Below are 26,271 nucleotides of genomic sequence, written 5' to 3' on the forward strand. Positions count from 1 at the left end.
CATGTCAGCTGAAGTGACATAACTTTGTTTGAAGAAATCAGACTAGGAGTTTTAAGAAAACATGTTATAAAAAAAGACAGGAATCCAGCTGCAGAGACCTTAATCTTGCAAATACTCAAATTTAAATCAGAAACAGTAGTTATGACTTCAATAGGCCAACTCAGGAGCAGAAACAGATATGACTGCAAGCACATTAAGGGTGGAGTTTGTCTTAACTGCGGGGACTGTGACTTTTAGATAAGAGAAACTGTGTCTGAAATCAACAAAATAATCTCCAGAATAACTACATACTTGTTTGGTATCTGATGTTTGGTTGAGAACATACCTGGAAATAAATTACCAAAACACAGAATTCCTTTATTAAGCAATTTCATTACAGTATGTGACATTTTATTATTACAGTTTACTTTATGAACTATTCTATGGAAAAGCACCTGCAACTCCTAACTTTGCAGCCCCAGACCAAACAGTTATTAGACACAAGCTAATGTCCCTGTATAAAGGAACTTTTCATAAGCCTGATAAATGGTAGAAAAAAGGATCATGGAGTATTCTAAAAAGGAGCTATAGGCATTTCCAGCTCTCAGAGATTTTATTCTGCAGCTACTCTATGGGCATACTCTATATGCTAAAGGACTATAAAATCAATCCTAAGGAGTTTAAGATAACCACAAATCTAATTTATTTGGTTTTAGATCTTCTGCTTTTTCCATTGTTTCATTCACTCCCAGCCATCGAACCTTCTCTAGTACCAATGAAACACCATCTTGTGCTAGGATTCTCAAAACTATAAAAGGCTCTGCGAAATTAACTGCGGATATATTATGAAGAAAATGTCTTTGCGTGCATGTTCAAATTTCTTTGTGTAATTCTGAAAGAGAGCTTATCTACACAGGTGGTGGAAAAAAGGTGTAGTATTCATTAAATCAGAAGTGCCCTCTGCTATGGGTGACAGACTAACTGCAGTGAGTAGCCTGGAAAAGCCACTAGGTGAGAATGTTAACAGCATTCCAGTGTTTGAAGCGTTAGAATCTGAAATTCAAGCCTGGTAGACCCTGCCCAACCTGTTCCTCTCCAACTTGACAGTATGCAAACTATTGTTTAATTTAGCTACTGAGCAAGGAGTACCATGAAACCTACTTCTCAAAATAGTGTGGTTTAATGTTTACATCCATCAGACTGTAAATTTGTAGAAATTCTCATGTCAACACTTGACTATAAGCTAAAATAGTACATTTTGCTCCATAAAAATGATTGCTATTACCAACTTCAGTAAAAACTATATATTATGCCAACAAGAACAATGCACCTAGAAAATCCATGCGCCTCCCCAAATATCTATTTTGTGTAGTATCTATGATACCACAAATCATGATAATTTAACCAGATGAGAAATATGCAACTTTAGTTCTCTACTGCAAGAAAACTGGCTTTAAGACTGGTCTGCTAATTCTAGAAAAATTAATAACCAAATGCAATAAAGTCAGTCACCCACAATGAAATTTTAATTTAAAATTAAAAGGTAATAAATGAGACAAGTACAAAATCTGAAGAGTAACAGTGTTTGGACAAGCAACACAGGACATGCAACAAATGATTAAGAACTCTGATTTCTTCCTCTTTGAATCTCATGGGTAATATTAATGCTACTGATACTAAGTCCATGAAACCTGGAACCAATCCTAAAAAAATCTGGATGGTCAATGTGTCCTTTTCATGAATGCCCCTCACAACTGAAAAAGGGTTTTATCCTGATGTACATCAGCAATGATATGTCAACATGATGAGGACAATTACTTAGCAAGGTAGTAAGCAACAACCAACATCGCACTAAGAAATGAGGTAAAATATCCAAAATGTTGAAATAAAGGCTGTTGAAATCCAAAACAAAGATTCCCCACCATTCTTTAATTCTCACTCATCTAAAACAATTAACTGCAAGATGTAAATCCATTAATTTATGTTTGAACTAATTCATAGTTTCATCTGATGTATGGATATGGGTGCATACCGTACAGCACATGTATGGTAGAATGTACCATACAGTACATTCTACCACTATTTTGACTACAATAAGCCTGCATTCCTCTTTGGGAACCAAGGCAACAGGCAGGTGCATGGGTACTTCATGCCACCCAACCCCATCCTATCCATCTGTCCCAAATCAGGATGAATTCATAGAAAAAATAAATGCTGGAAAAACCGAGTCACACCAAGCAAAAGGAGAAAACCCAACATTTTTCAGGCACAACCAACCTTTTGCATTTGTTATAAAAACAACAGGAAGACCAAAAGCAATGAAGCACCGTGCACGGACTAACTGCCCTCACAGCAAATCACCTTCGTGACTTCTATTCCCCATTTCGGTACTGAGCTGCAGCTGAATCCCTAACGAACGCTCACGGTACGAGATCCACGAACGGGGATCTGCCACCTGCCGACAGGCGAAACTCAGCCTATACGCTGCACAAACCCCAGGACAGCCTCATGAGGGCCAGTCCTCCGGGCAAAGTATTTACTGTATTTACCGCTCCGCCAGCGCCGCGGGGACTCCGCTCGCCCCCGCGGGGCCGGTGCCCGGGCTCGGCTCTGCGGGGCAGGCCGGAGGCAGCGCGCTCGGGGCGGGGGCGGCCGCGGCCACAGGCGGCAGGTGACCCGCGACCCGCCGGCTCGGGCAGCTCAGCGCTCCCCGCCAGGCCCTGCCCGCGCAGCGATCGCGCCTCCAGAGCGGCCCTTCCCCTCCACCCTTCGGCGCCGGGCACCCGGGACCCGAGCCCGCCGCCCCCCGCCCCAGGAACCGGCCGGCCCTGCCCGCCCCGCACACCGCTACCAGGCCACGGGCGGCCGCTCCTGCCCCGGGCCGCGGCCTCTCACCTGAGCCCGCGGGAAGCTGCCAACACGGCGCCCGGCTGCCCGTCGCCCTGTGGGCCCGGCGGGCCGCCTGTCACGCCGGCTCCGTCTCTCGCTCCGGCCCCGTCCCGCTGCAGCTACTCCATAGCGACAGCGGCGGCCAGAGCGGCGGGGCGGGGGCGGCCGGAGCGCGGCTCACTTCCGACCCGCAGGGGCGGTGCTGGGCGCGGCCGGGGGCGGCAGGCGGGAAGTGATGCGCTCCGCCGGCTTCCGCCAGCGGCCCGGCCGCGGCCATGGCGGGGTATTTGACTCCGCGCTTCAGGAGGATCCGGAGTCGGAGCGAGTTGGAGCCGCGGCGGGGGAGCGGGCGGCGGCAAGGTGGGGTAAGAGCGTCGTCCCCGCCTCTCCGCAGCTTTTCCTCCCGCAGTGTCTGGGGGGCTGGCGGCGGCTTCGCGCCTCGCCGGGATCGGAGCGGGCTCCGAGGGCCGGCGTCCGTACGGGCGGCCCCGGCTGCTGGTGCTGCGGGAGGGACAGGGCTAGCGGGGGGCTGGCAGCTGAATAGGATACAGAAGAGCTTCCTCCCGCTTTATGCCCCGGAGCCGGGGTTGTGGCGGCCGTCCCTGGTACGGCTCGGCGTGGAGCTGTGGCCGGATGTTCCGACCGGGAGGCAGTTGGGATTAATGCATTGCAAGCGCTGGTTTGTCGTCTACTGAGCTCGTAGCTATGTGTGAGGTTAAACTGGGGACTGGGGAGAACCTCCCCCAGGTGAAGCTGGGAGCGCTGGGACTGCTCAGCCGAGAGCTGTCTGTCACCTGCTCAGTGGGTTCTCTGCAAGTATCTGAAGGGAGAGTGCAAAGAGGATAGAGCCAGACTCTTTTCAGTGGTGCCCAGAGACGCTGTGATATCTTATGTGGCTATCTCTGCTTCTGGAGATATTCAAAACTTGTCTGGACGTGGTCCTGGGCGACCAGCTCTGGGTGGCCCTGCTTGAGCAGAGAGGTTGGACTAGATGGACCCCAGAGGCCCCTGAAAGTCCTGGCCGTTCTGTGATTCTCTAGTGTTTTAATGTATATATACACAGCCCATACATATAGTATGTGTGGTCATAACAGTGAAAGAAAAGCTTCCTCTCCTGTTTTTAGTGTCCTTTTGTTATCTTGGCTCTAATGAGTGTGAGTTAGCTTACAAGGCAGACTGATTCATGAAGCATTGTCTTTGTCTTTGTAAAATTCAGCTGATTTTTGAATATTTTTTGTAATATATATATATAACACTAAATTCAGAGTGTTAAAATACGGAGTTTTAAATGCTAAAGGTTTATAAATCTGTAAAACTCTCATATAAATGTCTTGCAGGTCCTTTTCAAGCAACTCAGCTGTGGAATAGTATTATACGTGCCCTCCACAGTCAACTGGAAATCAAAAGACGTAGACAACATCTGAAAACATATAAAAACTGTTTCACTGGCTCAAATGCTGTCGATGTGGTACTGAGCCATCTTATGCAAAGCATGTACCTAAGCTGTAATGATATTTCTCGGCTGAAGGGAGTCCGTTTATGCCAAGCACTGATGGATCACAAGGTGTTTGAGCCAGTGGGAGCAAAGCTTTACTTATTCAAGAACGGGAAAGAAACAGAGTTTGAAGACACAGACACTAGTCTCTATAGATTTGTGAATAGCAGTCTTGATCCTCCTCTTCAAGGAATGAATGAAAACAATGAAAGCTTGTCTCCTGAGCAAATCTGCAAACAAAAAATAATAAGATGTTCCAAGTGAGTTACTCCAAACTATTCTAATTTTTCTTTTTTTTTTTTTTTAATAAGTTAAGGTGGGCTACCTGTAGGTGAAGTTATGTCTGTCTAACTCATGTGTTGGAGACTTTTCAAAGCTATGTGTCAGTTTTGAGAATGTCATGCTTAAATTGCAGAAGCTACTGGGAATTTCTTGGTAATGTTAAAGTGCTTTGATTTGCCTTTTGTTATTTAGAATAGAGTCTGGCACAGTAGCATAAGCCTAGGTATAATTTGGTTTTGCAGTCAATCATGCTGAAATCTGAGAATTAGCATGAATGAGGTAGGTACTGAACGCTGGCTAAGGAAATGGAACTAATAAACAGTATTTGGAATCAATATCCTTGCCCTTTCCACAAAGCAGATGCAGATGACTGGAATTCTAGCAGCATAACAAACCCCAGATACAATGAAGTCCTAAAGTTCTGATTTAAGAGCAATTAAGGAAGTAACAGACACATGTCCTAAACATATTTGTTATACAACTAAGTTTTTTTTTCCTCCTTGAGCAGAACAAAGTGTGACACACTTTCAAACCCCTCAGCATTAGAAGCACCTGATAAAAGGAGGGTAGAGGAGCTTCTCCGATCAATCTATGTTCACGCGTCTTTACCTCCAAAGATCATGGTTAATGAACCAATTCATCTGCTTTCAAAAAGAGGTGAGGATTAAATTTTTTCATTTTAAAACTTGATTGTTCTTCACTGCATTTTGGAGTGAGTATCCCACTTCTGTTAAATAATGCCCCTCAGAGTCCTAAATTTAACATGTCACTAATGACAGAATATCTAAATAAATGCTAAATGGGTAAATGCTTGTAGCAAGTAAATTGAAGGAAACACAACAGGATTATGTCTTTGCAGAATGGTGCTGTTTATGCAAATACTACTTCAGAAGGAAGTAGGGTTTAAGACAAAGAACTTTTTTATTATATGATTCCTTTGCTATTCACTTCTAATAATTAGAATAGATTATTATGAGTTCTAATATGATGAGAGAGATATTTTTTTAGCATTCCTATTTTGGTCCCTTCTTCCCCAACAGAGAAACTTCACACTGTGCTGTTGGCATGTTTGCTTTGAAGACTTATAACATTCTTGAGCGAGGTAAAAACAAAGGTTAGTGGTTTACATAAGATCTTGTGTCTGAGGATTTTTTGTTTGTTTATGGTTTCAGTAATAGAAGATGTTTGGAAACAGCAAACTCTGTTGCGATTGCTGCAGTTAATTGATATTCCTCTTCTAGAAGATATCTTGGTGTCTTCAGTGAAGACAAAACCAGACTGTTTTGGCAAAGAAGAAGACCTAGTTATCTCAAATACTTTCCTGGACAGAGAGGTTACATGTAGCTTAAACTTGCCTGAGTAAGTTTGTACACATAGTGGGTTGATGTTTGGTTTTAAATACTAGCTGAATTCCTGGGGTCAGTGACAGTCTAGCATAAACACAGCTTGTTTTGATTTGAGTGTAGCTCAGGTGTATTGCCTGTAGCATAGGAAAACAATGCAAGTTGCTTATTTTGAGCAGGTCCTTGAGCTGCTGTAGTGAAATAAGTTACATCAACTGCGTAAAAACAAGCTCAGTGTTGTGGTTCAAATACATGACTATACCTGCATGGTTGTTTCTATCTAGTTTTATTTAAAGGAATAAATAAGAATAGGCAGAGCATTTTAAAGTAAGCACTAAAACTGACTTTTCCTTCTACAGGCTTGACAGATGGCTCTATGCTGCAATTGAATGCTTGGAGTATTTTCCCGACCAATTCATAGTGATGCTTAGCCAGCAGTTACCTCAGAGCACTGACGAACCCAGCAATCTGAATACATACAAGAAGATTCTTTTTGACATTATAATGAAGTATTATAGTCAAAAGAAGGAGTCTCTTCTTGCTGACCAGGATCCCCATATTCATTCAGGAATTATAGAACTTATAGGTAAGAGCAACTTGGAACAAAAAATACAGGTGAAAGCTATGTAGAGGATGTAACTTGCTAAGCATCAATTGACTGAATCGTGACACTGTTTGCAATGCTATTGCAGATGCACTTTATAGGTTGGAAGGAAGTGTTCAAGATCACTATTAAGAACCTCTGCTCAAGACAAGGACAAATTTCAAAGTTAGATCAAGTTTGCTTAGGGCCTGGTCCAGCTGAATTTTGAAAATCTGCAAGGATAGAGATACACTGACCTCTGTGGGTAACTGTTTCAATTAGTAACTACTCTCATTGCAAACCTTTCTTACCCCAAGTCAAAATTTCCCTTATAGTTACTTATAACTAATAACTTTGTGGCAATTATTTTAGTTTTATGTTTTCGTGTTAACAGGAAAAAAGTTTTGTAAATTCTGAATTTAGGGCACTTTTTGGTAATAGAAGTTATTTAAAATTATTAAAGGGACTGTTGAGATTGTGATTCAGGCTGTGATCCCCCCTGCAAAACCCTCCTATCATAGGCTTACAAGTAAATCAGAACAGTTTAAGTTAAATACAGGTTTAAGATAAATCTTACCCTAAATAGGCTTTGTTACTTCTTCAGTTCTATAGGGTTGTTGTGGCTTAATCCCAGCTGCCAACTAAGTTCCACACAGCCACTCACTCGCTACCTGCCACTACCCCACTCCTGGTGGAGTGAAAAAGTAAAACTTGTGAGTTGAGAAAAGAATGCTTTAATAATTGGAACAAAATGAAATATAATAATACTAATTATAGTAATAGCAGTAATAATAATTGTAATTATTACAATAATAGCAACATAGAGTGGAATAAAACCCAAGAGAAACAAGCAATGCACAATACAATTGTTCACCACCGATGCCCAGCCTGTTCCTGAGCAGCAGTAAGTGTCTCTTGGCCAATTCCCCCGAGTTTATGTACTGGGCATGATGTTCCATGGTATGGAACATCCCTTTGGCCAGTTTGGATCAGCTGTCCTCTCAACGCTAGCTCCCTCAGCTGCTCCTCACTTGCTTACGCTTTCGGGGTTCTTTTTAAACAAAGGTGGTTTCAAATGGCTTGTGGCACACTCCTGAAAGTCCTGAATTATTCCTTGTAAAATACAAACTCTGTCTTAGAAGTAGGACAGAGGCCAGAAAATCGTATGTAGGTTGTATTCGTGTATCTGCCTTTGTCTTACTCTTGCTTTAAGAAAGTTAAACTTTTTCATAGCTTCTCACTTTCAAAGTAAAGATAACTAGAATTATCATCTAAAGGGTTTGGAGATTATTTCCACTGTATGGAGTTTCTTTGAGACTCTCATAGCCTAATGGCTTAAAGGAGGAGGGGGGAACACAGAGACATGACACCTCACCAACCAACAGTAACAAAAAACCCCCAAACAAACAAAAAGAGAAAAACCCCAACAACAGCAAAAAGAAAGCAAACCAACCAAACAAAACCGCCAACAAAACAAAAAGAAAACAACAAACTAAAAAAGAACTGTCAAAGCAATGAGAGTGTTGGAATTGTTCAGCTCATTAATTACTTACAGATGATTCCTAGAAATAATATGAAGATGTGTAAACACCAACAGTGCAAACATCAATTCAGTGTTTGCACATTGTAGACAGACTATAGTAATGTCCTGTATACATTGTTCAAGCACAACTGTTCCCTGACTAGCTATGGGACAAAGAGTTTAGGCTTTGATTGATTAAATGCTGTATAGAGTCTTGCAAGGTTTTAGAATTCACTGAGATAACCTGTTTTCCTTGGAAGGAAAGCCCCCCAAAAGTGGGATTATTATTGGGATTTAAATGTGTTTGTGACTCTGAAAATGAACAATTGCATTGAATACGCTGCTTTACTCCATCGCAGAAAAAGGAAAAACAGATCAAGCTCTAGAGGCATTACAACTTTATTTAAAATTATTAGCACCAAATATCAGAGAAGAACTACGCAGGCTCCTGACATTCCTAGCCATTGCATCGGAATCTGAGGGCTACAGATTACAAAAACAAGTAAGTATCTGCTATGTTTAATGTAGAAAATAGCACTTCTCTATAGCAAAGCTAATGTTTTTGTCCAGAGGTAGAAGTATTCTCTTTACTGCCTTTCAACGTGGTCTGTTTTAAAACAAATATCAAGATGTTTTCCCACTGATAGCATCCTGTTACACGTAGTCTTTACTAGCACATTGCAACTCAGTCTAATGCCAAATCTGGGTACTTCTTTTTCTAGTTTGAGAACAGATTGGTGATCATCAAGACTTGCACAAAGTTCATCTTGCAAAATAGAACACTGTCAAAACCACAGGCAGAACTGCTGACTCAGTTTCTGATGGACAATCACTCTGAGCTCTTCAAGGTATCATTTTCCTTACATCATTGGCATTTTACATGTTAAATGCCATGAACTGCATTTTTTCAAGTAGGACAGGTCTGAGGAGCAGTGTTTAATGTTTTATCTGTTACAGTTTAACAGTACAGCCAAGCAGGGTGAGAAGCTATTCTAGACTATGAAGGAGAGATTTTTGAGAGCTTTGCAATCCTTTCTCTTTATATGCATCATGTGTATTCAGAAAATATTTAAAGTATCAATGTTTTGTAGAGGCCTTTTGGCACCTTGTTTATAATGGCTGCCTCCTAAATCTTTAGGCATCTTAGTGTCTTTCTCTTTTAGAAACTTGCTGACATACTCTGAGTTGTATATAAGGTGGTGTGCTCTGGTGCCCCAGTGTATGTGTACAGCTCTGATAGCTCTAAAGTTCCTTTGGTATTTTGAAATGTTAACTAATAAATAGAACCACAAAATGAAATGACCTTTCTATTAAGCTTGATCAGCTATGTAAATATACAGATGTGTTTTATAGTCTCTTTTGTTTATGTTCCATCATATTGTCACAAATGTGAAAAGACAGAACTTTCCCATACTCTATACAAATAAGCTTCACAGAAACATTGATTTGGTTTCAGTAAAATATTGGTTTTAATTCTTATGCAACATATGCATTTCCAGTTCTGACTTTGGGTCAAGAGACTTGGAGGATTTTACTTTTTTTTAAATTAGCTCCAGTTTAGTTTGAAAGTATCGAGTGGTCAGTGAGAGTTTTGTATGCGTTAATATACAGCCAAACCCCATTTTGTTTTTTTAAAATTTTTTTTATTCTTTTTCTTGATACTCTTGTATCAAAAGTTCTGATATAAACGTTAGGGCTTTGATTCCCGATTGGAGATGGAGCCAGAACTGCAGAGCAATGACAGCAGAGGGGATGGTGGTTTGCTCTTTGACAGCTGCAGTTGAGAGCCTAAGCTGACATCAGTTTGTTTTATGCTATAGTTTTTGACATATCACTGGAAAACAACATCTAGAGATTTTTGCTTCCTATTTCTTTGGCCAGAAATACCAGAAATAAACATTTGTATCTTAGTAAAACTATGTGTTTTAGTCTAATTGTATGAGAGATTTTGAATGTGTACCTAAATAAATGTAGGCATAGATTCTTCTGCAGTTAACTGTGGTTTGTTTTTTTTTTTTTAATTGGTCATCTGAAAGCTTTAGATAATCAAAATAAAGAAGTATTGCTTTTGTAATTTTTCCTTTATTGGGTTCTATTTTCAGACTCCTTTAACTCTTCTGGAACTAACAAGTAGGAGACTTGAGAGTTTGCTAGAAGGACAAGATCCAGATATCAGTTCAGGTAGATGACGTGATACACATTTTTATAGAAATTATTCTATACAAACTGTTTCATCATTAGTTGACTATAATTTTGCATAGCCTGTGTTCCTTTGTTGGAAGTGAAGGGTTAGTGATTAGCAGCTAATGCAATAAATAATTGAATTACAGGCTATCAGCAAAACTGGTGTCTGAATATTAGAGAACAAGGGTTCTAGTAATTACCTCATTTGAATACATTACAATTTTTTTATTATTTCTGGAGATAACAGTGCAAAACGTGCTTTCTGAAGTGACTTGCTTATTATTTGGTTTGTGAATGTGATGTGAGTTTGTATTTAGGAACAGTATTCTTTTATTTCTTCCACAAGACACCTACAAATTCTTGTAGAGCTCAGTAGTTACAGGTTCTGATAGATGTCTTGAGCACAGACTTTGATTGTTCAGTGTTTTGAAGAATTCTCTTCTTTTTCTGGGTAAGCACAAAGTTTATTAAGAGCTTAGAATTTACACACCAAGTGTCAAATGCCTTTTTTTAAACTACACTACCTTTCTGAATGTGGGATTAGTGTTTTTCAGCTTATTTCTTTTATGAGCTAAGATTCCATCTGTCTTTGCTGCCAGAAATATCTTGCAGCACTGATTAAAAGGGTTGGCTTAAATAATTGAATTTCTCTCTGACTACCTTTTTTTCTTTTGACTTCTGTATTGCCAGTGTTTATGTGCTTAAACATTGAAGAAAAACTGAGTTGGGTACTGATAACACTAAGTTATTTTGCTGTGTAATACTATATTTAATACAGCATCTACCTGAGAAGTAGTTTTGGTACTTCTTTGCTAAGAATCTCTTACCATCTGTGGTGAGTTCTGGAATGTATCCAAATTCCCTCCCATTCAGTGTTCTGAGAATCACATTGTGTAGCCAAAAAATTCAGAGATGAGCAATAGAGGAAAGAGCTGCTTGTCTGCAGTATTCTTGGAGCCTGCGTGGTCTCCATCAGCACATTGAACAGACAACTGAAATATAAGCCCCATACCATATTCTTCCTACTAAGCTTTAGAGTTTCAATCTGCAAATGCATATAGGTTCCATCTACTTGCTAGTTTGATCTGATTGTAAGCTCTCTGGCATGGCATATTCCTGTTTTCCTGTGTGCCTCATATTCTGGTGTCATTTTCCCTTTTCTCATAAAGGAGACATCAGGAAAATCTTCCTTGGGAGCTATTGAGCATGCTCTTGCTGGTGAATTTCTCAGGTGTGGGTGGGAGCAGGAGGGAAGGCTGGGGGACCCTGATAAGGAGAGGAGTCTGTCTGTTGCAGGAGGGTAAACCTTAGGTCTGCTGGAAATATAGCACACTAAAACCACTGAGAAAATTCTGGGGTTGGTTTTAATCCAGTGAGCCACTTATACCACCAGACTAAAGGATCCATGCTGAAGTTTTAAGAGTTAATCACTTTGCCAGAAGCTTTCCCTTTTGAAGAGCTATCTTCTTCATTTGACCCTACGAAACCGTAAAAGGTACTGGTGTTTGACAGACTCATTGTAAAAGATGGGAAGGACACATCCATGTGAAAACTCTGACAGCTCAGGTTAATAACTGCTCTCTATGTGAAGTCTTAAGATGATGGTGTTTGTACAGAAGGATTACTAAGAATTTTTTCCCCTTTAGGCAACTGACAGTTGTTCAACCAAATCACTTTCTAACATGTATAGGAGGAAAAAGTGTCTGTGGAGTAGCTGAATGACAGTCTTTCCTCAAGCCAGAACTCACCTGCCCAGTGACGGGGCTTGAATTCTTGCAGGGCAGTGTTGCATAGATTCCCAATCTTTTTATGGCTAAGTCGTGCTTGAGTTGCATATTTCTTGAGGCTGTTCCTGGCTCTGCCCTCACTCTGAATCACTGCCTCTTGCATCACCTCTGCTTCTGGTGCCCAAACTATGCTTAGCTGTCTACTCGTTCAGAAGCTTTTAAATTCTATTCCTGATTTCTGAAGTGTGGTTCAGAGGCAACTGTTTCTCCACAGTATTTATTCACTTGCATTAAGTACTGGACCTTGGTACAGATCTGATTCATTCACAGAGAATCATTGGATCATGACAACTGTAAAGTGCCATTCTTGTTGTGTGATGTTCTTCATTATGGTTTCTGTTTGTGAGAACTGTATTTGCTCTTTGTCTTGCATGCCTGTTTGCAGTACAGAATCATCTGTGATACTGCACTTGCAACACTGTTTTTCAATTTTATTTTTGCAATTAAGTTTAGATGTCTCTCTGTGCTCAGTGGAGGGCTTTCACATTGTTTGGAGATGTAATCACATCTGAACTGGAATATCTGTATATCTATGTTTCTGATCGTATTTTTTAACAAAGCTTTTACATGATACGTGAAACTTACTCTGAACCTCTCATTTCTTACAAAGGCTTCACCTTCTGTCAGCGCATTACAACTCAAGAGTATGAAGATCAAAAACAACAAACCAATCAGTATCTTCTAGCATTGATTCAAGAGATGGACAATGACCCTACTGTCCCTTTGAAGCAAAAGAAGAAATTAATCAAAGAATTCAAAAAGTATCATTGTCTATAGTAGTGGTTGTAAAACTACATGTGAATTTTGTACTCCAAATGGTTTGACATCAATACAGCCTTTTTTTATCTCTTTTAAAAAAAGTGGAGGATGCACGTGAAAATTGTTCATCATAAAAAATGTTTTCTTCTTATGTCTTTACATCTTCAGTTTCAGGAAATACAACTATCAAAATTACTATGGTGCTAAAAAGCATTAAATCTAATTATTCTTTTAAGCAAAATGTACTTAATTACTCATAATACAACACTGCTTGTGCTGCTTTGAGTTCAGGGTTTGACACTTTTTTCCTTCTGTCCCACAACCCCATGGCACTCTATCTGAGCCAAGTCTACATTCAGAGCCATGTTTGGGTTGATAATCAGTAGGGGATTTTAATCTTTTCTATCTGTAATTAATAATAATTGAAACTGTAGATTATGACTCCTGCGGGTGTTGTAAAAGTGTACAAAGTGTGTCAAAAATGTTAGAAGCAGGTAAGTGGGTTTTGAATCTAGCAGGCAAAATTTATTAGGCAGGGAAACCGTGTGCTTGCAGGCATTAATTACATCCTCTTGTTACTCCCTCTCCACTATGGCAGACTGAGCTGCTGCTAATTCAGCAATTATGCAAAAGCAAGTAAAAAAATTACATTTTGAAGAAACCTAAGAAATAATAATCTTGGTTTAGATCTCTTGGTATACTTAAGTAATTTATTTTAACATGAGGGCATTTTGAGAGTTTCTAGTTATTTATCATAAATACTTTGATAATGTTTTTGAATTTCTACAGCAAAGCTAGAAAGCATGTTGGCCTGTCTTGACACATTGATGGTTAACTGTAAATTAACAAGAAAATGTTGATAGAAGTCATACAATCATAGAATGGTTTGGATTAGAAGGAACCTTAAAGATCATCTTATTCCAACCCCCTTGCCATGGACCAAGGACACCTTTCACTAGACCAGGTTCCTCAGAGCTCCATCCAACCTGGCCTTAAACATTTTCAGGGATGGGGCATCCACAACTTCTCTGGGCAACATGTTCCAGTGCCTCACTACCCTCACAGTGTGAAATAAATAATTTCTAGAGGAAAAAAGACCAAGTTTCACCTTTCAGAAGTGAATGCCCTGAATCCTAGACTACAGGGCCATGTGTTGTTTTCCTAGCTTTCTGTGGGAGCATGTACAAAAGCAGGCTATTGAGAATTTTAAAAAGGAAAGTATTTCCCAGTTAAGTGCTTTTGGTGTTGAGTAGTGGGAGAAAGTTGCTTTTTTTTCCTCTCCTCTCTCTCTCTGTCTTTAGTCCTTTTACTGGGTCTTACTCAAAATACTAAACCTGGTACCAGGGAGGGGGTGATAACATGGTAATTTGTAGGCTAGATGAGTGGTGAACTGCTTCAAAGAAAACTGTATTTTTAAAAAATAAACTCTTGCACTTTGTGACTTGAATTTTTTTGTGCTAATCTAAAGAAGATAATAAAGAACTGTATAAAAAGTGACAAATCTATCATTTCATAGTGCATTCATACAGAAGAGGCAGCTAAGGGGGTGTATATCCAGGTATCAAGTAGTAAGGAGACATTCCAAACAGGCATTTTTAGCTGCCACGTGGTTCCCGTCAGTTCATGGGACAAGAGGTCAAGATTGATCTAGTTCTCTGAAGGGAAGGAAGAGCTTTTGAAAGCCCTGTTTTATTCATACACCCTGACAGGAGAATTTACTTACCATTAATCTTCTGGTGAAAGAAATGTGATATTTTACATTTAATTATGAGGGCCTGCTGAACAGAACAAGTTTGGTGAACTATAGACTACTGGTTTTGTTGTAATGCTTTCAGTTAAATTCCAAAATTAGAAAAATGTTATTGGACTTCAGAAAGTTTTGTCACATATTTTTAACAATATTTGACACAGAATCATCTGGTAGAGAAACTTGGGACCTCTCATTCATTTCTGTTTATGATTTCTAGCATAGAGCTATCAAATTAATTGCCAGTATAAATTTGTTTGAAGTAGAAAATTTCCAGAGCAAAAAGTTTAGTCAATAGGTACTTTTCAGTACAGTCTTACCAAAGCACAAGTGATGCCACCTTCAAAGTAAGGAGGCTTACTTCTATTTATAGAGCATTCATGTTTGCTCCTACCAAGGAAAAGGTTCATTAGTACTTTCATGAGACCAACGTGTACATTTCCTTAAAGTCCTAGCTGAAGTATGCTCACAACTGCATGAAGCAGCTAGTTAAAAAACTAGAGCTGGGCCTCTACATACAGCTATCAAAATAACTGGACTAGACTTATTCACATCCTACACAATGTAATACATGCTGTGTCCAACCATTTGTAGGTGGTGGTCTCACACCTTCATACCCCAGCTGCCTCCTCTGTGGCTCATACAGCTGTTAGCAGCAGGGGGAGGGTACCCCTTTCATTCCTTTCAGTAGGTTAGACTAGAGGAAAGCCAACACGAGCCAGCAGTCCAAAGTAAAAAAGATCATATTCAAGAAGAATGATCATCTCTCATTCTCTGAAGCATTGGCTTCTCTTCTGTGTTGCCCTTATAAGGGTAGGTAAGTGTACAGTGTGAGTATACCTACTGGTATTATGTTAGGGCAGACAGCAGAGGGAATGAGACACAACAGGGTACTCCCCTGCAAATCTGAGAGCACCGAGTATCACCAGACCTAATAAAGAGGCCATTTCCCTGCTGCAGTGAGCTGTATCAGCTCAAGATCAGTGTCAGCACCATGTATCTATTATCCACCCTGTCCAAGTGACCATTTCAGTCTTGGCAAGCAAGCAAGCCAGGTGGGACACCCCCAGCTAGCATGGCCCTCCCAGGTTTCTATCTGACTATTAGCCCGTGCTGTGCTCTTTCTCCTGCAAGCCATGCTGCACAGACTGATGGCACAGTGACAGAGCTTCTGATGCCAGAAATAAAAAGTAGTGGGGTATTTCTGCTTATCTAGAATGCATGAAGAGGACACAGATGGGTTATCAGCTAGGACACAGCTGCAAGCTTTTCTCACCTTTGTGGCTGCTTCTGATGTCACCTTTTCAAAAAGGTGAGGGGAGTGACACAAAGCTTATTTGCTGAGCCATTGTTCAAAACAAAATCCAAACAAAAACCCCCACAATGCAAAATCCCTTTTAAAAAAGGAATTGTTCAAATCACTCTTTTCTCAAAGCCTAAGCACAGTTTCAATAGGAGTGGTCACACTAGAAGTATATTCCTCTCATAACTATTCACTAAAATAACGAAAAATAAAGCTCATGTATTTCTTTTCAAGATAGGCAATCTCAAAAACTCTTTTTGAGATATGTTTAATGTCCATTTAATTGCATGCATAATTTAGAATGATATTCAGTTTTAAAAAAAAACCCAAACCATTTCTTCCCACTATGTATTAAGTGTCACACCGGTACAAGCAATTGGTATTTTTATTATCTCATGCATTGAGGTTTTCTGCAATAAAAAATACAATGAAGCTCATCAGTAAAAGATGAGAACATTATGAAATGACAAGTAACATTTCATAGTATTAGGCTTGTAAAACTTTATTTTTAAACTCTGAAATTATTTTTTCCCAACCCAATTAAATACAGGAAAGCTAAAACACAATCCTAGCTGATGGAAAACAGGTTGTAGTTCAAAGAATTCCATTCTGAGTAAAACAATGGAATAACAACATATGCAACTACGCTACCTATATATCAAATTTCTCTTCACAGATGTTGTGTCCATGTTCTTCATAATCTTCTCTAGTTACTATCATGTCTTCAAAATCGTCATTTTCAGAAATGAGCTTCCCACCTTCCCAAGAATAAGTAATAGGGCTGGAAAATGAAAAAAGTTATTGTTACTCATCTGTAAGTTCATTTAGAATAGAAGTATGCAGTGATGATTTCCAAGACTTTCATTTAATCATATCTATTTAGAAATACATTTTTGATTGCTAAATCAAACCATCCAGCTTCTGAGAAGTTATGAGACAAAGTTTGAAATTTTAGCAGGGCTAGCTGACTTTCCTTTTTAAAAAAGTGCCTCTTTGGAAGCATGTGTGAAGAGGGAATGGCATGGACATGTCTTTCTATTTACTATGCACAGATAATGATTCTTTAATAATATTTAAAAATACTCTTTAATAACACTTTTTAAAAAGTAGAGGTTTTTTGTACTTTCAAGGTATATTTGTTTTGTCTCAGCTCTCTCTGCAAAGATGTTACCCCTTCCAAATCCCTGAAGTAGCTACATTAATAATGACATGACAGCATTCAGATGCTGAAAATTCTTCTAAGTCTAAATTCATTAATCTTGCATACTTGCATATCCATTTAATGAAAACAGTATTATTTATCTGTTTACAATAAAAAGGCTGATCCTAAAAACACTTAACTTTATTAGCCAAAGTACAGAGCAAGCAGGTGGTATCTAATTTATTTGGTTTGTCTGAAAATACACTGATTTAAAATATTCTTTTTGTACAATTTTTGTTCACTTAATATTTACATTAACACCTTTACTCAGTCTACCTTTTTAATCAGCAAAAGAAATACTACTTTATAGTTTGTTCTACTACAAAGATAATGCCTTCTGTTTAGAAGTTAGGAACTTACTTTTCGGGAAGAACAACAGAAACATCGTAATCAGTTGGAGTGAGACATCGAACTTCAGAATAAACTCTATCTCTAAAGCCTGGAAAAAGGGTGTTTCCTCCAGTCAGAACTATGTTCTTGAAGAAATGAGGCTGCATTTCTGTAAAATAAATAAGTAAATCTGTAGTTAGAGACTATGTAGTTAAAGATTAAAGGGGTTTTTTTTCCAATTTTGTTATGAATTGGAACAGAAGTAGGAAATATGCATAGAAGAATTTTATGATCATCTAACCAGTTAAATACAAGAAAGTGATCAATCACCCTATGTTCTTCCTGACTGTAGAATTTGGCTTTGATAACTACTGTTTTCTTACACTGTCTGATAAATTTCATGTTTGCCAACACAATTCCCCATTCAAAAGGGGTTTTAAATAACACAATTTTTTAAGAGTACATTAATAGCCTAAATGCTGCCATACTTATGTGGTATGATAACAGTAATCAGCTGTACATCATCTATAAAATGAAAGCTTTAGTATCACTTCTGACAAACAGCAGTCAGGAAGGTTCTACACTTTGATGCTTAAATTACTAAATTTGGCCACTTTCATTTTTCTCATCAGTTTGATTTTTCTCTTCCTCCAGTAAAGAAAGTTATTTTAAAAGATAAGTAAAACTAATATCAAGTTTATTCCACCATTAGTGTCAAAGGCAGACAGGTTATGTTAGAAAAGGATGTTAAGAAGAATTAAGTCTACAGCAATTAGCTGATTCAAGAGTAGAAACCTATCAATAAATCACCAAAAACCAGGGCTGGCCTAACACAGACTTTTGCAGACAATCAGTTCTAGAGTATATAAAATGCATCAAAAGACAGAACAGTTCACCAAACTGTTTAACTGGCATATTGAGAGTTTTAGCTTCTCTAAGACTATTTGGATCCTTAAAAACAAAACAAAACAACAAAGAAATCCAAAACCAAAACAAAACCCACCACAACATCCCTCCTTCCCCCACCTCCCATCCTTTTCATAATACTTTTAGGTTATACCTTCGGGTAAATTCTGAATAGAATAAACAATGGCTTCAGGAATTCCCATCTCTTGAATACCAATATCTGAAGGATGAAAGAGTATTTCTGGAACTGCAAATCTTTCATTCGTTAGACGAAGTATTTGTTCCCCAGTCTTGTATTTTCCACTTAACACCATCTCTTCCCTTGGCTACATTAAAGACATGAATAGTACCCACTGCTTAAGAAAAGCAATCACATTCTAGAGTATTTCATGTACTGCAGAGGTAGGCAGTCATATTATCAACGAATCTTTTAAGAATAATACATACTCTGGTATTAAATCTGAAGTGACTTTGCTCTTATCAACCGCAGTTTTGTCAGAAGGAAAACAGAACTGGTATGCATGAGAATGGCCTTAAAATATTGGGACTGCTTTCAAAATTATGTCCAACATAGTGAATGATAAAACTGTTAAATTGTCTTCAGGCTCTTCTATAAAATGACTTTGAACTTTCTACCTATTAGGGTATTTAAATGAAATTCAGAGAGACTGACAAAAAAGCATAAAAGCAGAGAAAACATTTTCTAACTTAATGTTAGAAACCGCCAACAATAATCATATGGATAGGCTGTATGACAGAGCACAAGCATAGAAAGCTACAACTGTTAAATAATAGAACATAAAATGCTATGCTGAAAAAACAATATTTCATTTTCATCTCAACTTACTACGGAAAAGCTTTACCAATTAATGCATAGCAATGAAAGATGTTACAGCATTAGACAAAATAGAGTATTTTTAACCTCTCTACTAGACTTGTGCAGGGGAACAGTCCAAAAAAAATTTCAAAACTATTATTACCTTACAAAATCCTTTTTTGATTGTGCTGAAGTCTGGCAAAACATAATCTACCATTACAGTATTTTCCTCTCCTTTCAATCTGAAAGAGAAGAATGTAAAATTAACAGAATAAAGAACAAGTTCTAAATTCCAACTATTTTATACTAACAAGACTTTTTTTCATTTAACTGGAAAATTTTCTGATTAAGAGTATAGTTTTATTTGTTTGTACAAATAGATTATTCAGAAGTACTAACATTTACATTTAGTACTGCTGCATACATACTTGGCAATGTCCATGTCCTTGTAAAAGTCTTGAGAAACATAGCACACATCTTCTTTCACTTGATTAATTACATGCGTTTCATCCATAACATGTAGCTGTCTGACAAAACCAAAAACACTGAAGTTTGAGAATAATCAAGTCTTCCATTTCCTGTCCAGTTTTCCACTGGAGATGAGTAACCATTGTTTTCATGTCACAGAAAGCTAGTGCCTCAATACCTAAAACTCATATTCAATTTACAAATGCATTCCCGGCCTACTGGAGTTTAGTATTTTCCTATTTCACAGTTCAGTAAGTACAAATATTAACCTGCATTTGCCCACTGTCTTCCTAACAAGCATAGTCATAATCCTGCAATTAGCTCTCTTAGCAAAGACCTTTACCTAGATAAAGTTCTAAGCTAAAGCATCCCAGTGAAAAGTTGACCCTATTAAATTTTATTTGTGTTATTGATAGTTGGCAAACTGACTGATGATCTACTGAGACACCTCAGAAAATATGTAAAGACTTGTATAATTGTGAACACACAGCTAACCTCATCAACTTCAAAAGCGTGGGCACTTTGAAAAATAACAGCCTAATTCTTCAAAGAGTTTAAGCTCATCTTAATTCATCCTGAGCTGAAGGTCAAGATGGCAGCGAGCAGATTATAACAGACAAAAATTCCCTTCTCCTTTAAACAGCATTTAATCTAAAATTCATAGAACCAGGAAGAATACCCCATGAACTTTTAGCTCATTTCATACCAAGTTTCATAGTGAAGATCAGCATGCTTTACCTGTAAGAGATGATCTCCTTTAAATGGTTGGTTAAGAGTTTCCCTCCAACATTAATCCTACAGAAAAGCAGTAACACAAGGCATTCTGTCATTATTAACTTCAGGCATAGAAAACAATTCTTCTAGAAAATATATACTGCAGTTTACCTTATGATTGCCTCTTTCTTCTTTTTACTTCTACAATAAGGTACAATGTGTGTAAAAGAGTATCCACTATCCACAATGATACAACACAGCTCAGATGGATTATCTCGGAAATACCTGTGTGCACTAAGAGCTCCAGCTGAAATACAGAAAATTTAATTCAATTTTTATGTGAACATACACTTTTAGAATTTACAGTGATATGAAAGTATACTTGCTTCATATTTTAAATGCCTTTGACAGACTTCCAAGACCTCAGTACATAATACTACAGTCAACACATGAATTCATTTTGACAGTGGATAAAATTAAGTGTTGTATATGGCCCCATTTAATCTTTTTCAGGAATTCTGGTCCACATTCAGTTTCCCCTCCTAAAGTCTAAGCACACTGATCATGCCACAACTTATCAAATACATATAAAGGAGTATCTCATGTCCTGTTACCTTTCAGAAGGGTGGCAATGTTATTTACATATTCCCTGTGAGATACAATATATTTCATGATCGTAATGCTGCATTTGATTTGCTAATACAAAACAAAACCAAACAAAAAACCAACCTCAGGCCCCCAAAAATAGAAAGCTACCAAAGACTTCATGCGAATTTTTGGTAGACTTTTTCAAATGCTATCCTGTTTTAAAATCCATCTGTTATTTCTGTCATCCTTACTCTCCTCAAATTTCTTGTAATTCCATACCATGACACTCTCTTCAGAAAATAGTACAAAAGTACAGCTGGAATTTATAAAATAAATAACTTTTAAAATTTTAATACAGTTAAGAGTACATGTACAAGTATATTACTTAAGAGCCAGGAAGGAAATTAAGGAATTTTTATACTATCTTTATGTAAATATACATATATATATGTATTTGCGTACGCATGCATGCTTTTTATGTATGTATTTATTTATTTATTTTAAAAGGGTTAAGCTTCAAGATATATAAATGCAAACTAGAAGGAGACAGACTCACCATTTACTCTAAGAACTGCTTGAAATTGATATTCTTCAAATAGAATTTCATTCATAGATTCTTGTATTGAACTGAAGTTAAAATAAGGTTCGGTAATAATAATATTGGTATCTACAAAATCCACCTATGAAAAATATATTAAGATTGTCATTACATAAAACCAATATATTCTGGCCTACTGACCTAGTTCATCCCTCTCTTATATATTAAGTATTTCTTGATCTCTAAACCACACTGTATCTGTCTGATTATTGCTTTTTTTCAGTTTGCAAAAACATAAATCACAGGGATTTATGAATTGAAGTGTCTAATTGAAGACACTTTCAGAGAGACCAGTAAGCTCTCCAGTTCTATATTAATATTTGAGATAGTTATGTTAATTTCATTAGTCAGTATTTAATCTACACAAAATAAGTAATTAAGAAAAGGCTCTTACTTGATACATTTCTTTTCCAAAAAGATAATCCCAAACCTGTCTCTGGACATCCCAGTTCACCAAGTAACCCTGTAGGAATTTAGATAAAAACTTTCACTATTTAGAAAAAATAAAATCATACTTAAAAAAAGGTCAAATGATTGATAGACTGGTAATATAAAAGGTTTAGAGAGTTAAAATGTTTAAATTTGCATTTCTAGGCTAAGGAGTAAATGTTACATAGCATAAAGTATGTTATAAATATTCCCCATTGATATGTTAATTACTACACTACAAAAACAATGTAAACTGTGTTTTCTGTATACATTATTCTCTTTGGCAGAAGCCCGTCAGTCTGCCCACGGTGCCAGAAGTGGTTATGGAGCAGATTATCTGGAGTACCATCACACACTATGTACAGAACAAACAAGCAACCAGGTCCAGTCAGCACTGGTTTATTAAAGCTTGACTAACCTGACCTCTTTCTTTGACAAGGTGACCTGCTGAGTGGAGGAAGGAATGGATGTGGATGTTGTCTACCTGGAGTTTAGTAAAGTCAGTCAAGTCTGAGCTGGCTGCTCACGGCTTGGATGGGTGTTCTCTTTGCTGGGTAAAAAACTGGCTGGAAGGCTGGGCCCAGACTGGTGGTGAATGGTGCCACATCCACTTGGCATCCAGTCATCAGTGGTGTTCCCCAGGGCTCAGTACTGGGGTCAGTCCTGTTTAATATCTCTACTGCCAACCTGGACAAGAGGATTGGGTGTACCCTCAGTAAGTTCACAGAAAGCACAAAGTTGGATGGAAGTGTTGATTTGCTGGAGGGCAGGAAGGCTATGCAGAGGGATCTGGACAGGCTGGATTGATGGGCCAAGGCCAGTTGTTTGAGGTTCAATGAGGCCAAGTATTGGGTCCTGCACTTGGGTCACAACAACCCCAAGCAGGGCTACAGGCTGGGGGCAGCGTGGCTGAAAAGCTGCCCAGTGGAAAAGGATCTGGGGGTGCTGGTTGACAGCAGCTGAACATGAGCCAGCATTGTGACGAGGTGGCCAAGAAGGCCAATGGCATCCTGGCTTTTATCAGAAATAGTGTGGCCAGCAGGACCAGGGAAGTGATTGTCCTCCTGTGCTCTGCACTGGTGAGGCTGCACCTCAAATCCTGTGTTCAGCTTTGGGCCCCTCACTACAAGACATTGAGGGGCTGACGCGAGTCCAGAGAAGGACAACAGAGCTGGTGAAAGGTTCAGAGAACAAATCTTATGAGGAACAGCTGAAGGAGGCTGTTTAACCTGGAGAAAAGGAGTTCAGGGGGGACTTATTGCTCTCTATCACTACCTGAAAGGAGGCTGTAGTGAGGTGGGGGCTGGCCTCTTCTCCCAAGTAACAAGCAACAGTACAAGAGGAAATGGCCTCAAGTTGCCCCTGGGAGGTTTAGATTGGCTATTAGGAAACATTTTCTCACCAACAAGGCTGTCAAGCACTGGAACAGGCTGCCTAGGGAATTGTTTGAGTCACCATCCCTGGAGGTATTCAGAAGACGCGCAAATGTGGCACTTAGGGACATGGCTTAATGATGGACTGGACAGTGCAGGGTTAACAGTTGGATCTGATGATCTTAAAGGTCTTTTTCAACCTAAACAATTCCATGACTCTTAAACTTCACACTATTGACTGATTCTTGGATCATACCACTCAACCCTGCAGCTGTGGTATATTGTATGAAAACTATTCCTTACAAAAATTTACATTTAGCTTTCATGTTAAACTGAGGATTACTTACTTACTTTCTGAAAGGGAAGAATATAAAAAAGACCAGAAGGATCCTTAATTTCATCCAGTTGATTTGCTGTAAAGGTTTTCAAACGTGCAGTCTTTGATCTGAACTGACAGTTGGGAATAACGCTGGAAAAGATTGGGAAGTTTCCTATTCAACAAAGTATGAGACACATTCATTGTCTTTATGCCACTTGCATAAATAGTATATGTTCAATAATATTTTTGCTGCTGTATTTTGGTTTTAGCCCATTTACTGGAGCTAGTTACGAGGGAAATCTCCAATTTCTGACACCTCCAGTGCAGACAAGACACTTTTTCGAAAAACAAAACCCCCAGCCACTGCGATGAGCTGCAACCACCACCCCCCGGCCATCAGTACAATTAGAAAAGTGCCAGGGGCTCTTCTCCCACCCTGGCCGGTGGGGCATGGTGTGACACGAAGGAACATGTGGTGACACGGCGGGGCACGGCAGGACATGGTGTGACACAGTGGAGCACACCGTGGTACAGTGTGACACGCTGGGGTACAGCGTGACACGGTGTGACACGTTGGGGTACAAGATGACACGGCGGGACACAACAAGGCAGCCCCACCGACAGACCCACGCGCGCCGCAGGGGCGGGGCCCGCAGCCGCCGCAGGGGCGAGGCGGGGCCAGGCCGCGCCTCTCGGCGGCGGGCGCAGGCGCGGGCCGGTGAGGGGTCGAGAGGCGGGTCAGATCCGCGCTGGGGCCGGCGGGAGCCATGAGGGGACGCGCAACGCCCGCCCGGTCCCGCCCCGGGCCCTCACCTGACGTTCGCGTGGCTGTAGCCGATCTTGGCGTTGTAGGCGCCGTTATCCAGCACCAGCGTCGCCATGTTCCCCACGGCGCCACGGCCGCCGCCGTCCCAGTATTGATCCGCCACCGCCGTGGATCTCTATGGTGACCATAGAGCGGAGGAGCAGCGCGCGTGGCCCGTCGGGACGCGGAGGTGCCGGCAGCGCTCCGCCTCCGCCTGGGGCCGCCCGCCGCGCCGGTGACGCTCGCGGGGCTGCGGCGCCATTGGCCGGGCGTGACCCGGCAGCGCTCGGCAAAGGGGCGGGCGGGGCGGTGACACGGCGTCACCGTGGACAGCGCCCGTCAGTGCCGCCCACCGCCCCTGCCTGCGCGCACAGACCCTGCCCCGGCCGCCGTCAGCCCCGCGGGGGCGGTAGCGACCGCTGGGGACCGGGCGGGGCCGTCACGGCGAGAGCTGAGGTCGGGGGTGTGTTACAGTTACCGCGCGGTCGAGGGAGTGCTGTGCCCTCGGGTGTTCCTGGCAGTTCGGGATGCTGCCATACGGGAAACCCACGCCTCGCGGAGAAAACGTGATTGTCGAACATCACCTATGTGGGAAGTGAGCAGCAACACGGGGCTGCGCTCTGTAAGAGTGTGACAAAATGAAAAGAGAGACGACTCTTTAAATCCCACCGTCATTATTTTAATGTTACAGAATCACAGAATCAGTTAGATTGAAAAAGACCTCTGAGATCATCGGGTCCAACCTATGAAAGAACACCACCATATAATCTAGACCATGGCACCAAGTGTCATATCCAGTCCTTAAACACCTCTAGGGACAGTGACTCCACCACCTCCCTGGACAGTCATTTCCAGTGCCTAATCACCTGTCCTGTGAAGAAACTCTTCCTACTGCTCAACCTAAACCTCCTCCGGCACAGCTTAAGACTATGTGCTCTCGCCCTGTAGCTGGTTGTCTGGGAGAAGGGGCCAACCCCCACCTGGCTACAACCGCCTTTCAGGTAGAAAGGAGGTGTTCTAAGCATGCTGTAATTAACGCTATTTTGTTATAAATAATATTAAAAGCAGTGTTGGAGTTCTCTGTGGATGCGGCCCAGCATCTGTTATGCCTTTGCTGCTGCAGCATTGTACTGCTGACTCCTGTTCAGCCTGCTGTCCCCCAGATCCTTTTCCACAAGGCTGTTTCTCCTGCTACACAGGTCTGAGCCTGCACTGGGCTCTGTGTGTATGTTGTCTCAAGTGCAGTACCTTGCACTTCTCTTGATGATGAATTTTGCTGTTTTTATATGTTTTAGTTACCATCACTACTATCTTTTTTCTTATCCAGTTAAAAAAGCACACCACTGCTTTGTATCTGTGTATAATTGACTTTCCTGTAAATATGAGAACTTAAAAATAACTGCTGCTCTCTGTGATGACTCTTTGCCCTAACAAATATCAAATGTCTTTCTGTGAGCTAGGATGATTATTGGAACGCAATCTGATTTTAGACAAATCCTCTTTATGTGCTTGTAAAGGAAGTGTATCTTAAGGACAGCATCCTTAATCCTCACTCTAGCAGACACATTATTTGGTTCTTGAGGAGAGGTCAGAGGAATTATCAAAAGCCTGTTTTTCCAGTTCAGGAGTTTCTGGGTGCATTTAAAGAACACTGTAAAGTGTTGTTAGTTCTCCTTCTTTGCCTACTGACAGGTATAGTAATAGTAAGTTTGGGGTTTGTAATTAAAATCCAAAGTACATAAAACATAGAATAGTAACAAATTATTTAAGTATTCAGTGTTAAAGAGAAACATAAAATATTACTGTTAAAATTACATAACTTTTACTTCATCCTTTTACTCATATAAACT

The 26,271-nt window shown here is 40.0% G+C and overlaps 3 protein-coding genes across 5 annotated transcripts in view; 1 reads left to right on the top strand and 2 right to left on the bottom strand.

Moving 5' to 3' along the window:
• The window catches only part of SCYL2 (SCY1 like pseudokinase 2), a 36,683-nt gene extending 33,697 nt beyond the window's left edge, over window positions 1–2,986 (bottom strand). Inside the window, exon 1 of one of the 3 annotated variants that reach the window (XM_027653727.1) lies at window positions 2,257–2,500. The gene's annotated coding sequence lies outside the window, so the exon portion shown is untranslated. Of the gene's footprint in view, window positions 1–2,256; window positions 2,501–2,874 lie in introns of those variants that run through there. The other 2 variants (XM_027653724.1, XM_027653735.1) reach the window with 2 other exon arrangements.
• Window positions 2,987–2,992: 6 nt separating this feature from the next.
• On the top strand, window positions 2,993–13,793 carry DEPDC4 (DEP domain containing 4). The gene is made up of 9 exons (XM_027653762.1): window positions 2,993–3,233; window positions 4,206–4,623; window positions 5,154–5,302; window positions 5,818–6,004; window positions 6,348–6,574; window positions 8,453–8,595; window positions 8,816–8,941; window positions 10,196–10,274; window positions 12,675–13,793. Exons 1-9 carry the CDS (start codon window positions 3,104–3,106, stop codon window positions 12,839–12,841), a joined length of 1,626 nt encoding a protein of 541 aa, XP_027509563.1. The 5' UTR covers window positions 2,993–3,103; the 3' UTR covers window positions 12,842–13,793.
• Window positions 13,794–16,348: 2,555 nt separating this feature from the next.
• Window positions 16,349–24,655, bottom strand: ACTR6 (ARP6 actin related protein 6 homolog). Its single transcript, XM_027653748.1, has 11 exons — window positions 24,430–24,655; window positions 23,649–23,766; window positions 21,890–21,958; window positions 21,454–21,577; window positions 20,481–20,616; window positions 20,334–20,390; window positions 19,556–19,654; window positions 19,291–19,369; window positions 18,465–18,636; window positions 17,435–17,573; window positions 16,349–16,654 (listed from the first exon to the last, which is right to left on the bottom strand). Exons 1-11 carry the CDS (start codon window positions 24,495–24,497, stop codon window positions 16,525–16,527), a joined length of 1,191 nt encoding a protein of 396 aa, XP_027509549.1. The 5' UTR covers window positions 24,498–24,655; the 3' UTR covers window positions 16,349–16,524.
• Window positions 24,656–26,271: the final 1,616 nt, after the last annotated feature.

This window comes from Corapipo altera, unplaced genomic scaffold (genome assembly GCF_003945725.1).
Source record: "Corapipo altera isolate COAL_440 unplaced genomic scaffold, ASM394572v1 1, whole genome shotgun sequence".
NCBI lineage: Eukaryota > Metazoa > Chordata > Aves > Passeriformes > Pipridae > Corapipo > Corapipo altera.

What these genes read in the sequence shown, in the direction of transcription:
- DEPDC4 (XM_027653762.1), top strand. Translation starts at nt 3,104, where the DNA reads ATGCGCTCCGCCGGCTTCCGCCAGCGGCCCGGCCGCGGCCATGGCGGG. An exon ending in TCATCTGCTTTCAAAAAGAG is followed by an intron (nt 5,303 to 5,817) that starts GTGAGGATTAAA and finishes TTATGGTTTCAG; the next exon opens with TAATAGAAGATGTTTGGAAA. An exon ending in ATCACTCTGAGCTCTTCAAG is followed by an intron (nt 8,942 to 10,195) that starts GTATCATTTTCC and finishes TTCTATTTTCAG; the next exon opens with ACTCCTTTAACTCTTCTGGA.
- ACTR6 (XM_027653748.1), bottom strand. Translation starts at nt 24,497, where the DNA reads ATGGCGACGCTGGTGCTGGATAACGGCGCCTACAACGCCAAGATCGGC. An exon ending in ATATTCTTCCCTTTCAGAAA is followed by an intron (nt 21,959 to 23,648) that starts GTAAGTAAGTAA and finishes AAATTCCTACAG; the next exon opens with GGTTACTTGGTGAACTGGGA. An exon ending in TTGGAAAAGAAATGTATCAA is followed by an intron (nt 21,578 to 21,889) that starts GTAAGAGCCTTT and finishes TATTTTTCATAG; the next exon opens with GTGGATTTTGTAGATACCAA.